This window comes from Accipiter gentilis, chromosome 24 (genome assembly GCF_929443795.1).
Source record: "Accipiter gentilis chromosome 24, bAccGen1.1, whole genome shotgun sequence".
Lineage (NCBI taxonomy): Eukaryota > Metazoa > Chordata > Aves > Accipitriformes > Accipitridae > Astur > Astur gentilis.
Genome location: NC_064903.1, coordinates 23,337,081 through 23,351,504, shown reverse-complemented (window position 1 = coordinate 23,351,504; position 14,424 = coordinate 23,337,081). Strand labels below are relative to the sequence as shown.

Sequence of the window (14,424 nt, the reverse complement as noted above, 5' to 3'; positions counted from 1 at the left end):
GGCCATGAGCTCAGCACCCCTCGCTGGAAGCTGTGGAGGCTGCTGAGATCGGTGCCTTCATATTTACATAAACTCAGGGTAATATCCAATGTTAGCAAGGAGCTGGGGTTATTTCATCAGAAGAGCTTCCCACCACAGGAGAGGGTTACTGTACTTGGAAATTTAATTGGGCGGATGCCACGGCTGAATCATTGGTGCCACTTTTTACGGCCGTCGATTCTCCTGCCCAGCACTGACCTGCTGCTGCGTCCTCTGCTACGGACCAGCCGGCAGCGCAGATGTACCAGGGACATTCGCTGACCTTCAGAACAACCCCAGATTGTAACGATTAGTTTTGGTTTCAATTGCAGCGCAAGCAAACTCTTGGTAGTAGCAGCGCGATTCAGATTCGAACAGGCTCCTGGCAGATCGCAAGATAAAAGTACCCAGGACCTCAGGATGTGCAGAACTGTCCCCCAGGGCTTTGGCAACCATTTCTCAATGCCTCTGTTTTATTAGTTCACATCCCTGAGGCCTGTTTTTCCTACCACAGGATATGATTAACCCTGACCGGAGTCATCGCGCTGCATCCCGAAGCGGAAAATCCACCTGAATTCAGCACAACGCCTCCGCCCGCCTTGAATCCCGCACAGCGCGGGACCAAGCAGACCTCGTGCGTGGCTCGTGGATCTTCTCCAGGGCAGGTCTGCTGGGCCACCTTGTCACGGGGGAGGCTGGACGGCCCAAGCAGAGCCTCGCTGGTCTCCTTTGCCCAGGTAGGGAGCAGGGTGCTGCCCCAGGGTCAGCCTGGAGCTGGGGACCACCGGCTTTGCCGCACAGGGTGAGGGATGCTGCTCTGGATTTGTAGGGGTGCTGCAGCGATGCCCTTCCCACCTGAGCACCCGAAAAAGGGCGAGGAGGAACATAAACCGGCTCTGAAGTCCTGTGAACCTCTGGCATAGTGAGTCGGGGTGATGAAGGACACGGAGGCGTGTGGGAGGAGACGCTGCTGACAGCAGGCAGAGGCTCAAGGCCAATTATGGGGAACTTCTCATTCCATTTTCCTTGAAAAATAGCGGTGAAAGGGCACTGTAGCATTTTTCAGCCCTCACTCACGTAAGCAGTGTGTGCTTGTCGCTCCGGCAGGCTTCCTGCCATGAGTAACGTGGAAGGGAAAAAGGACAGAGAGTAGGGACTGTCTCGTTTCAGATGGTTACTCAGAAAGGAAATAAAGCCCCGACCGGCTCCTGGGATAGATGCAATTCTTCAGCAGAGTCAGGCCACACGCTCGCCTTTTGCAATAACTGCTCGCAAAAGCGAGCGGCTCTCGAGTTAGCCCTTTGCAGCACCCCGGGCGCGGGCTTGCTAGACAAAATATCTGCAGAAACCTCCTGCCTTGTGCTGAGAGCGATTCCCGAAATGGTTACACAGGGCAATGCTGTGCCTTTTGCCCTTGATCCCGCAAGGCGTTATCTGGGGGGGGTCAGGGGGGTGCGTGGAGCCTTTTGAAGTTAAACTCAAGCAGAGCGTCACAGAGGCATGGTCCTCACAAATAAAGGGATTTCAATGGGCTAAACGGAAAACAAACTCTGTTTAGTCTTCAACATCCCTAGCAGAGGCATGCAGCAGTGTTCCTGGAAGTGGAGTTTTTAATTAATGACCAAAATAGGGTGTTTTTGCTACCTCCTCCCCATTATCCCCCCCAAACCTGGTGAAGATCCAACTGCAATATATTTATTAAACTACCAAAGTGTCCTTACTTTCCTCCGGGAGCAGCCTGGCTTCCTCTGAAGCGTAAGAAGCCACATTGACAGGAAAGAAACGGGCACATTTCACCCTCAAGTGAAGTTTGCAAATACTCCAAATATTTGTTTGTACGTGTGGCCACTCGCAGAGCTGAAATTAATAGTTTGGGAGAAGTAGGGTTGAGTTCCCAGTCTTGCCAATCCATGTGCCGGGAGATGGATTTGCAACCCCGAGCAGCAAGGATGGGCTCTTCATCCCTCAGGTTGGCTTTCAGTATCATTTCTAAGACATATTATTGCTTACACTGATGGTATTTTAAAATCTGATGTACTTTCCTTCATTTTTGCTGCTTATTTTTTCCCCCTAGTAATCAGGTCATACCCTCCGCTGCCATACATGAAGGATAAAGAGCCTAGTGTTCTCCCTCCTGCCATATGGAAGAAGTCCCTCTTCTAATGTCAGACCGCAGTGGAAATGGGGGGAAAAAAAAAAGCGCTAAATTAGGATTCAGTGTGAGAATTAGCTTCTGCTAAGGGACCTGCAGCCTCTGTGTGCACAGAAACCTATTGCAGCTGGTGAGGGAGATTCAGGCAGCGGGAACTACCCCGTGGGCTGCACTGAGCCCCTCCAGCCCCAAAATATATGCCCAGGCTCCTGTGGATGGTGGGGGCAGAAAGCACCTTGCTCAGAGCAGGAAATCTCTTTATTGCCGGCGCTTGGAGTTTATTGCTTATTAAACTGAAGGGTGGTTTGCTTCTCACATCCTGCAAGCATTTTATATGAAGACAGTTTGTATAGAATAAGGGCGGTTACATCCTATGCATAGTTCCTGAATTTCCCAGCCCGTGGCATCGGAATTTGGCCCCGTGGCAGGCAAAAATGGTGTGGAGTTAAAAACCCCAAATGCCAACTTGCTATAGTATCACAAGCGTCAAAGAAGGAAATATTTTTACAGCCTGAGGAAAAAAGACCACTGAAGGTCTAAACAAGATGGACATGCCACCAAGTATTAGAAATATGACTTTATCTTCTGTGATTTATAGTGTGTCCAAGCAGATACATGCATGTGGGGAGAAAACTCCCCCCAAACTCACCAGAATTAACCAGCAATTCTGACTGATCGGGTTTGGGGGCACACAGCCTAAGATAAATCAGAAAGCGCCCTTCTCCCTGCAGTTAGGGTCAGATGATTTGACTGTAGCTCAAGAAGAACATGAAGAAAAGCTAAGAGCAAGGGAGATTCCTGCTTGAAAAATCCTCTGTACAGCACCTGCCCCGGCAGCGTGTCCGAGGGAAGCCAGCGATGTGCGTGCTGGAGGGGATCTGCACTGAGCAGCTGCTGAAAAGGAGTACAGAGCGGTCAAGGCCAGGATTTATTGGAAACCAAGGTTTGTACTGTTCTCTTAGAAACAGAAAGATTGTTTTATTTTTGCAAACAGAAATCTAGTTTGTGGTTAGCTTCTGGCAGCAGGTGGCTGCTTTGGACCCTTTCTGAAAACGAGCACAAATAAAAACACATTTTAGCCTGCTACGAAGACAAAACAGCGCCCATATGGTTCTCTTTGCTTGCACGGAAGTTTATCCTGAAACCCGTCTTAGAGGAGATAAAGGGGAGAGGTTTTTGTCTGTCTGGGAGGCACCATGTCCCGGGCATCTGCTAGACCGGGATTTCTTGTTTGTTAAGGGATATTCTCTGCCCCATCTTCCCGTTAAGGAATCTGAATGTTATCTGCTACGCTGTAATCCCCCAACCCCAAAAAGATTACTGCCTCAATCAACACACGATGCAGATTTTTTTCTCTCTTGTATTTCAAAGTTTTGTTCCACTTCATGCTCTAGCAGCTGGTGGTGCCTATTCAGCCCATTGGGAAAAGACCCAGCTCCCCCCATTTTTTTTAAAAAGAGAAACCACAGTCAGCTTCAGCCCTTGCTTATGCTCACACCTGCAGGTTGTGCGTACTATTACATGCTCTAGGCTTCAGCTGAGGTGGCTCTTTTTTGCCCTTCCATACGGGAGTGAACCCTCTGCCCCAGCAAGGGCTGTCAGAGGGGAGCGAGCAGGGTCTGACTTGAAGCATCCCTTATTTTCTGCCTGGGGAGGCATCATGCCCTGAATGCTGCTCAGGGGATACAGCAACTCCATCATCATAAAACCCAACAGTGAGAAGAGTAGGTTAAAATCACTTGGTTTTGACAGTAAATACACTATTAATCAGTTCACACTTTAGCATATAGAATACACTCGCCCGCACTGTCTGAGCCCCACGTATAATTTCAAAAGGTTGTAATGCACACACGCTAGACCTAAGTAGACTTTCTCAGTGGCTTGACTTACGCTGACTAAAATCAGAGGTCTACAGCAGAAGTTTTCACTCTTGGTTTGCTTTGGGGGAAAAAAGTGTATTTCTAGTTGTGGAGCTTGCAGAGGGAAACCTGAAGATGTTACCTGCTTGCACCCTAGAGGCACAGGCACTGAACAGCAAAGAAAGAGATCCAAAACAGTATTAAGCCATGATTTGGAAGGCTTGATTCAAGGTTTTTGAGTGCTTAGGACTGACAACATGTGCACAGCAAGTGACAGTCAGAAACGACAAGGCAGCTGGTTGGGCATTTTTATGATGCTCTAGTTATTTTTCCGTCTTCGAGCAAACATAAACGATACCACATTACAAGCACAGACTCCGCTATCAAACTTACCCACTGAATCATTACTATTTCCCAAAGGAGGCAACGCATGACTGAAAGGTTAGCACAAGGCATAGCCTGTCTCTTTAGCATCAACGGCCACATGGCGATGCCTCCTCCTCCTCCTCGGTTGGGATATTCCCAGGTGGCGCGCGCTTCGTTGGCGCTGGGTTCCCTTGCCGAGGACCCGAGGGACTCCTCAGAGCGGGGCAGTGTCCGTGCGAAGGGGACCACTTGTTTTCTTCTGGGAGGTGACAAGCAAGACCATTTTATAGAATCACAGAACCAGAGAATCATTTAGGTTGGAAAAGACCTTTAAGATCATCGAGTCCAACCATCAGCCATGCCCACTAAACCGTTATCGCCCTATGCCAAGCAGACGGCACAGCGAGGAGCTAAAAAACCCCAGAACCCAGAAATCTCAGCAGGCAACAGGCAGCTGCTCCACGAGTAACTCTGCACTAGGGGACACTATTGTACCATAAATCGCAACAGACGCAGCAGAAGAAAGTCCAGTTTCTAGCAAGAAACGGAACACCTCGCTGCTTTTTTAGGGATTTCTGACACTGACACTGTACCAGGATGGCCCTTCGTCCCCCTCTTCCCAACTCCTGTCATTTTTTACAGCCCACACAAACATCACAATTTCTAACTCACCTCATGATGGTGACGGGTCCCGTTTCTTGGCACGTGTTTCTCTCCAGGTCCCTATTCCTGAGCAAAACACGATCATCATTTGCTGTCGGGATGGCACTTTTCTGCGTGCCACAGGGCAAAGTCACAAGCTGGGGACAACTGCCCTCGCCTCGCACCTGGAGCTGGGTTTCTGCCGAGCCGATGGCAAAGCTCCCCCCTCACCAGTACGGACTGGAGTTTTACAACTACATAACACGCTGCATATCCTGCGCCTATTTTGGAAAAAGCTAAGTAGAAAACATCATTCTTGGCAGACCTTTCCGTGCAGGAACCTGTGTGGTATGTGACCGCGCAGGACACCCAAATACATCCTCCTCACCAAAAGCATCGCTTCCCTCCCTATGTCTTGCAAGCATTTTCTATCTGTAAATACACATTTATCGAGGTCCCAGCTGCTATTTGCTGGGGTGCTCCACCTCTGCAAGACCTACCAAGAGCCCAGTTGCCATCAGAAGTGGTTTGGCTCCAACAGGTCTCCACACCAGCAGCCCCAGACGGTGCCCTGCGTCCCGTGAAGTTGGGCGACAGCAAAGGCCAGTTCAACTGGACCAAACTCCAGCTCCGAGAAGCTGGGCCAGCGAGTCCCCCGATATCCCAGCCTGCTCCAGGTGCTGCCCTCGGCAACTTCTACGCTGTTTTTAATGGAGTGTTCACTATATCATTATAAATGATTATTAGGTGACTATCACACTCTAGTGCTGCATGTAGATAAAAATGTGTTGTAGAGAAGAAGAATCTGTATGCAGAGACTTTAAAATAAGACACAGAAAACAGTAATTGTTAAAATTTAGCTTGTGACATTTTGATTTAATTTTCAGCAATCTTTTTTTAAATAGTCTTTCCTATTGCACAAAAACCACTGCTGTTTCTCTTGCCATAATCATCGTGTCATTAAAAAAAAAAGAGAGAAAAAGGAAAAAGCATACCTCTGGTACAATAAAAATGCTTTGCAACACACACATACATATAGCTTTACTGTATAATATTTAAAAATTTGGGAATTATTTGTGTATTATTTCTACATATTCTGAAACTGAGTTTTCCGTGATGATTTCTATTTACAGTTGCACAATGCCTTTAATGCTTGGAGACACAGCTATAATACTCAATGCTAACCCTCGAAAGGAAGTTTTTAGCCAACTCTTACACACACTTTCTCAAAGCAGTCTACAGTTACATCTTTGAACTAGGAGCTCTGCCCTCCTGTGGGGTTAGGGGGAACTGTAACACTCCTCTACACGAACAGCTTTTAGCCCTCTTCCACTTTACAGAACCTTAAAATTTTCTAAAGGAGTCTCGGATCTTGTTGAAAATTCACATCCATAAATTGTTATGCAGATGAATTTGCTTTTCTAAGTGCCTTTTGCAGACTGTGGTGTGAAGAGTGAACTTACACTCTTCTGCGTATCTGTAAAGGTAATTTCTCAAGCAGACCCTTGCCCCAAGCCAAACTCCTTTTGCTCACTCTTACTCTGCAGTATGAAAACTGTTTTCTTTCCTTAAGATAATGTCAAGTAACTTGATAAATACCTTATCAAAACATACTCGCTATTCATTTATCAACCATTTTTCCAAGTAGGAGTCTTAATCCTACAAGACTTTCTATTTTTGTCTTGATGTATCACACATTTAGGGCTGGGCTTTGCTCCAGCAAAAGGCAGGCAGCACTCCTTTTCTGTGATGTCACTGGAAAAGCACAGGAATGTCTCCTTCTGACCAAGATTTTGAAGTTTTTCTTTACATCAGAAACATAGCCCAATCTGTTTTTTCACCATGTTGTACTCAAAATCAGATTCACTCATGTCTCATCTGGACTCAGATGATTGATCTCCAGGTCTTCCTAGAGATCCTTCCAAGGGCCTTGGGCTGTCTCTTTTCTGTGGGGGGTGAGGGAGGTGAACACTCTTGAACAGGATCAAATATCACACATAGGTATTTTTAAAAAAAGGACTTCTGCATTATTATTATTATTTTTTAAAAATTATTTTAAAAAACCCAACCTTGGTCAATAGTTCAGAAAGGCAGGCCTGATCCTGCACTGGACTCTGATCATCCAGAGCTCTACTTTTAGGTAAAGCCTCCTAAAGAACTGGAGCGATCACCTGGATCCTGCAGCCATCACTTACAGGACCAGTCCCATCGAAATAAGTTTCAAATGCATGCTAGGATACTGCAATTTTAAAACTGCTCCCACAGACAAGATTTTTCTAGAAGTTTGGAAAATGCTGGCAGATCTGCTGCACATGAAAGCATGTCCAAAGAGCTGCTCATTTGGGGTGCGAGAGGGGCTGAAGCCCGAGTTCCCTTATTTGCAGACCCAGGCACCAAGCCTGCAGGTCTTACAGACATAATTACCTTGAAAACTGAAATCCAAAGCAGAAGCAGCTGGGAGCAGGGCAGGAATTATCCTGACCTCTGCTGTGTAAATAATTTAGCGGCTGTTTGAAGACTCTGAAAACCCTGCCCTCTTTATTTGTCAGTATTTCCCCGAGTGCCGCGTACACCAAATGCTGTGTTTACATTTCCCACTGACTCAGAGAGTTAACACTCTTTGTAGAGTTGTAAAATGAAGCAGATGCCCAGATACAGGCTTTGAAGAGTTTGTTTATGTGAGTTTATCATCAGATCAACAGTTTTCTGGTGCTGGCTAGCGGTGGTGGCTCCTTCATCCTAAGCGGCTGCGTATGTCCAAGCAGTGCGCCTGGGGAAGGGGTTGGCCATTCCCGGCAGCGTCTGTACCAAAAAGGAGCATAAATCATGGTCTGTCCACCGTTATTATTACATATCGAATCGCGACAAAGGCTTGCAAGCCTCCATCGTGTCTTCTGGAAGGGTTCCGAGATCTCCGTTGCCCATCTGAGATCTCAGGGGAAGGTCTAGCCTCCTTACGAAGGGGCCACGGCTGCCTTTCCATTCTCCCTATGGCTTTCTCCAAAGGGTTCCTCATCCTTCTCTTTTATGGAGAACTTTTTCCTGAAGGCTTGCGTTAAGCTGGAGGAAGAAGCCTTCCTAAACGTGGTAAGTCTCTTCCGAAAGTTGCCCCCCGAGAAGAAATAGAGAAGCGGGTCAAAGCAGCAGTTGGAAGCTGCCAAGGGGAGCGTTACCACAACCGATTTCTGTAGGTATATGGCATCCTCGCAGCTGGCGTTCTTCAGCCGCAGCACGTGGAGGTGAACCGTACGCAGAATGTGGTACGGGGTGAAGCTCACCAGAAAGGTGGCCGTCACGATGATGATCATCCAGACCGCCTTCTTGCGGTTAGCCTGGTTCTTCTTCAAGGAATTTTTCAGTAAGGTCCTTATGATCATTGTGTAGCAGATAGTTATGACAATAAATGGAAAAATGAAGCCCACAAATAGGGCAATAAAATCCAGGATCACAACTAGGTTTGTCTTCTGAGAGTCTTCTGGTGGTTCGAAGCACTTGGTCTTGTTGCCATATTGGTACGTTCCGTTTCGCAGGAAGGGAGCGCTTGTCAGGGTGACAAAAATCCAGATGCCAGCGGAGACAAACTTAGCCTTCTTCTCCGTTACCAAATTGATGTTCTGGACTGGAAAAACGATGGCTATGCAACGGAAGAAGCTCATCGCAGTCATGAAAAATATGCTGCAATACAGGTTGACGTACAACGCGTACGAACTGATCCTGCATAGGAAGTCACTGAAGAACCAGTTCCCTTTGTGGACATAGTAGATGACACGCAGGGGCAGGGTACACACGCAGAGGAAGTCGGACACGGCAAGGTTCAGCATGTACACCTGGAAGGCCGTCTTCTGCCGGTATGTTTTTATGAGGACGTACAGCACAACGCCATTGCCGACAAAGCCCATAATGCTGATCATGGAGTAGAGCGTGGAGTAGACTCGGTTTCGGAAGTCGTCGATGGAGTGGTGGCATGACAAGTTATCAAACAGTGCCGTCATGTTGCCCGGCTGAGGCACCGATTCTGCCTGGCGATGAATGTCAGGCCTAAGGGTGAAAAACTCAGGTGAGTAATGAAAAGCAGCACACAAAAATAAAATGCCATTATAAAATAGGAGGAAAAACTGTCACCTCTCTCGTATGGGAGAGAACAGCTAGGAAGGGATGTGGATCCGCACAGATCCGTGTTACTACAACTATCTACTACGGCCACCTTTCTTGATGTGGTACCAGCAACTGGTGATGCAAAGATGAGAGGCACATTTTCGTAAGCCCTCAGTACTGGTGGCATCCTTCTTCCACCAAATTACCAAAAAGCTCTAACTCCTCGCAAACTAAGGTAGCTACTCATTAAACAGCAGAGAGGAATAACAAAGGTGGCAATAGCACTATGCAATTTAAAATATAAAGACCAGATCTGGACCCTAATGACTGTTCAGTCCTGCCTCTCCGCATCACCTGGCAAATGCTGCCTCCCTGTGCTCCACCTCCATGCCTGCCTGTGTAAGGACAGGTCACTGCAGGAGAAAGTCTGCAAGAAGGTTTCTGAAACAGTCAAGGAAAACTATTTTAAGAAAAAATTTAAATTAAAAAAACCCCAGGTCCTTTGCACTGAAGGCGGAATAAGATTCCAAGCCAGAGGCTGCTCAGTGCACGACCAGACATCTGTCAGCTCCCCAAATTCTGCAGTGCTCTCCTCTGCTCCCAGGTAGCACCATTTTTTAAGCTTGCTGTGTTAATAAATAAGTGTATATTACTAGCTGTAGAAAAGACAGCGCCTATTATATCTGACAAACAGGAAGGATCGCTGTAGCAGAGAGGATGCTGCAGGGCTCCAGTATCCCTGGCACTGCCTGGGCAGAGGTACTGCTACAGCGCCCGGCAGACGGAGGGGGAAGCTGCAGGGACGCTCATGTCAAGGGGAACAAATCTCTTGGTCTGGAGACATCTCTGCCATCAAGGTAACTCCCTGGCAAAAGATTTCTTCTTGGGTTTGCTTTTGCACATTGCTTTGATTTACATTAGCGGGTCTGGGGCTCTCCGGAGCAGTCAGACCGTACAGCCAGGGAGGGTTTTTGCATCCGCTCAGCCAGCCTTTTGTGAAATTTTATCATTTCCTTTTGGTATTCATTTGAGTGCAGTGAGACATGACAGACACTCTTAATTTGGGTTGTCCTAAAGTAAAGCAAGAGAAAAATAACGCATATTTTTCCCATTAATTTTCAATTTCTAATGGTTCAAACACAGAATCTCGCTTGCAGTCCGAGACCGTGAAAAACCCCAATGATCAGAACTGCAGAATACATGCAGGCTGAAATAACAGGACTTGGGAAAAAGAATGATGAAGGCAACAGCTGGGACAAGATCGGTTACAAGAACCCACCCCATGTATGTGCTTAAAACAGATGTTAAATGGTACATATTTTCATCCATAAAAATAGCCTGGCTGCATTAAAGTAGAGTCTCTGTCTCTCTCTGGGATTTACTGCAAATTCAGAACCATACTGGGATGCTCAAGGTTTTTAGGTTTCAGTGAAGTTTCAGCTATTTGCAAGTTATACTTTTAAAACAATCCTTTGATTATCTGCAATGCACAAAATACATTAAAGCTCAACAGATATCAGCAAAGTGGCACAGATAGGACAGGAGGCACAACCTGACAGGAGAGAGGATATTTTTTCCCCTTGGGCTATTTGTGGACACGTAGCGGGGGTGTGAGCGACGGACAATGCCACTGCACAGAGGTCTTTGGCCAGAAGAGGCAGCCAGGACTCAACATCCCTTGTCAAAAGCCATAAGATCAGCACATTGTACAGCATCACTTGCAGTTCACCTCAGCTTGCATAAATGAAGCTTATTTAGCGATGCTCGTTGCAAATAACCTATTCATCAGAGAGGGGCAGTGAGTTTGCAGCCGGGTCCTCTCCCTGCCCCACAAATGCCGCCTCCGTGAGGACCAGCCAGTAACACGGAGCTGCTGCCCCGGTGGAGCGGTGCGGAGGAGACCAAGCCCTGGTCCCCTGGGAGATGCCGAGAGATCCAGCCTTCAGCCCTCACCACTGGCATCCTCGCTTGCCCGAGGTCTTCGCTTCAGACTTGAGGTTCAAGTTAGGAAAAGAGCAACGCTCCAATAATGTTTTAAAATCTCCAAGATAGGGCTAAAATTAAGTTTGTGGTAACATTGGTCTGATTTTAATCAATTGCTTGGGAGCGGCAGGTAGCGCAATATTCTCTGAAGAAAGCTGCACGATCCCCACTCTTCGTTTTTATCTGTCAAGATAATCTGACGCAGGTGATGAAGCTCTTATTACCGTTACTTCTATTGCTGGGTTAATGCCTAGCAAGCAGAACTGCTCAGCAAAACCCCACCGTGCTACGCATCATATATCGCTTCTTTCTCAGACATTAAAAAAACCCAAACCACACCACAACCAAGATGTTCAAGATCAAGAGGCTGGAGTGAGGTCTTTTGCACATCGAGGCTTTTTGTATCTGCCTGCATCTCCAGGCAGTTTCTCCAGGCAGGATGAAGAAGGAGCAGAAAACGGGACTTGCACAGCCAACCCAGTAGATAAAAAAAAAAAAAAAAAAAAAAAAGATGTTTTGCCTAGAAGCAGTAACGCTATCTAACACTTGGAGAAGGGACGAGGCTGCAGATGGAGAAACACCGAGGAGCACTGGGGGATCTGGGCAGCGCGGGCAGAACCTGCGTCTCCCAACAGCACATTTTGGGTCAGGTTCCCGTGCGCCTTTTGCGAGGGCACCAGCAATGCAGAAGGTACTGCTGCCTTCCTGCTGCTGCGGATTTCTCTTCCCTTCCCCCCGTTTAGCTATCCTGCCTAAGAGAGAACCGAGAGATATCGGTAAACATCTCAGCCCATCATTTGCTCATTAGATAAACTTCCTTATTTAATCTCTGTGCCTATTTGTGCACACTTCTTAAGCAGCATTGAGCTGGATTATAAACTTTTTACCTCCTTTGGGGGCTAAATTTCAGACTTTCAGCTGCTAATCTTAAAGTTATTAGCAGATAATGAACAACCACGCCAGGTATTTGTCTAAAAGACTACAGAGACCTGTTATCTACCATATTTCTAATAAAAAACAACAAGGAAACAGAAAAGAAAACTGATGACTACAATACTGAAGCGGACTTCTAAAGTATAAGAGAGCTCCGCACCTAGAAATATATCTGTGAAAACCAAAAAAACCCCCACAAAACACCATTTCCTAGCTGAGGCTTTAGACCAGGTTTGCATCATGAGTTAAAGACAAATAGGACTTCTGCCACTTTTTATTTCTGCATAGTCGTGGTTCACGGAACCATTTATTTAAGTGCTGGTGAATTCAGCTCATTAGGAATGTACACAAGCAGGAGGGAAGAGCGATGGCTGGCTGAGAAATGTACTCTAAAGTAAGCAAAACCCTAAAGAACAGAGAGCTGCGCCCTTATTCTCCAAGTCTCATGCAGCACAGCTAGATTTATAGCCGCTCAAAGCAGCTTGGACTAAATTTAATCACACAACCAAAAAGCACACCACCAAAGAAGACAGCACCGTTTCCTTCGAGCGCAGAGGTAAAGCGTCCTCAGGAACGCTCGCAGCGCTGACACGGGCTGAATTTCACATTTTTGGGGGAAAAAGCCGCAGAGAACTTCCCCCAAACCCCTTCGCGGGCACAAATCCCCTTTCTGCGAGAAGAAACGCAGCTTGGTCTCCGCCAGAGGAACAGAACGAGATACTCCAAAGCCAGCCCCAGACGCTAATTACCCACCTCATTAGCACCAAATAGCAATAACCGAGTTTACCGTGGGTATTTTAACCCGGGTCGCAAACCTCTCGCTCTTCTCCACCAGCCCTATCCCGGGGGCACCGGCACCACGGGCATCCCCCCCCCCCCCAGCCCAACCTACCCCCCCCCCCAAGTCCCCAACCCGCAAACCCCAGCGAGGACGTACCGGACCGAGGCGGGCGCGGAGCTCTACCCGAGCCGCCCCCCCCCCTCCGCCGCCCTTAAGCCCGGCCTCGCCCCGGGGAGGGACCGGGACCGCCCCCGTCCCCCCCACCTCGCTTCCCTCCCTAAACCCAGCTGGGACCCCCAGTTGCTCCCCCCTCCCAGCTCACTGGAGCCACTGGGAGCACTGGTGCCAAAGGCGGAGGGTGCCCCATTTTCCCCAGTAAGGAGGACCCCCCCCCCGGGACTGATGTCCTGCTCCAGCTGGGAGAAGCCCTGATCCCAGGTGCTCCCACTGAAATAAAGCACCTGTGTAGCCACAGCTTTCACACCCGTGCTGAGTGGGTGGGTGGGTGGGTGGGTGAATTTCAAGGCCACTTTTTTTCTGCCCCAGCTGCATTCCGATGGCTGGTTTTGGGGGAGTTTCTGTAGACCTGTGTGTTCTCTAGCCGGGTGAGGATGGCCAGGCTGGTTGCACGGTGCTCCCAGGTGGGATCCAAAGCGGGGAAATGGTGGCAGTTTGACAGCATCGAGGTGGGGGGGCAAGTGCAAATGGGGCAAACTCGGCCGCACGCCGGCAGTGGGGCGGGAAGGTGCCCCAGTAAAACCCGTGGTGTGCTTGGCTGGTTACTATGCGCTGAGAAATTGCACCGGTGGAGGCAGATCTTTCCACCTTGGGGCAAATCAGCTACTGAAAAATCCCCACCCACGTGCTGCCGAGCCTCCAAGCAGTTTGCTGCTCACCTATTTAAAAAACGGAGACTGCACACAAACGTGCTCGGTGCTGACTTCTACTTGCACTGGACCAACATATGCACCAAATGAGATTTTTTTTTTTTCCTGCACTCAGGGGCAAACTTTGCCCCTACGCTGTCCTGGAAGTGGTGGCATCGCCCTGCCTTCTGCAGAATCGGGGTTCCCAAAGGTGCGGCTGGGGTGATCTTGACCATTAACGCCCGGCAGAGCCATTGGGTCTGTCCCCGCAGCATTGTCAGCCCTGCAGGGGACCGGGAGGAGCAGAAGTCTCTGCCAACCCTTCCTCAGGATGGGGTTGTCACGCAGGCGGTGGATGCAGAGATGCTGCGGTGGCCAAGGAATAGCTCTGACACTCATCCGGGGCCCAGAAAGGTGATTTTCTTCCATATGATCCCAACTGACCTCTGGTAGTAACTCAATATTAAAGCTTTAGTTTCTCGTGGGAAATAACTATACTGAGTAAATACGCTTCCTCAGAATTAAGAATTAAATCCCAAAGTGGCAGGCACACAAAAAAAAATAGTAAGCAACAGATCCTGTAAATGCTGCTGTCTGCTCCCGGGATGTACATCTCTCCACGTCCTCCTGTTTCCACGGCACCTGTGTGGTGCGGAGGTCACGCGAGGGGACCCCTCCCTGCCTGTCCATGCCCCTGCACGAGGGTCCCCAAGGCTGCTCCTGTCCACG

General features: G+C 48.4%; 1 protein-coding gene across 1 annotated transcript; it reads right to left on the bottom strand.

Moving 5' to 3' along the window:
- Window positions 1–5,908: 5,908 nt before the first annotated feature.
- On the bottom strand, window positions 5,909–13,008 carry CYSLTR1 (cysteinyl leukotriene receptor 1). The gene is made up of 2 exons (XM_049828101.1): window positions 12,986–13,008; window positions 5,909–9,075 (listed from the first exon to the last, which is right to left on the bottom strand). The coding sequence occupies exon 2, from the start codon at window positions 9,027–9,029 to the stop codon at window positions 7,992–7,994; it is 1,038 nt and encodes a 345-aa protein (XP_049684058.1). The 5' UTR covers window positions 9,030–9,075; window positions 12,986–13,008; the 3' UTR covers window positions 5,909–7,991.
- Window positions 13,009–14,424: the final 1,416 nt, after the last annotated feature.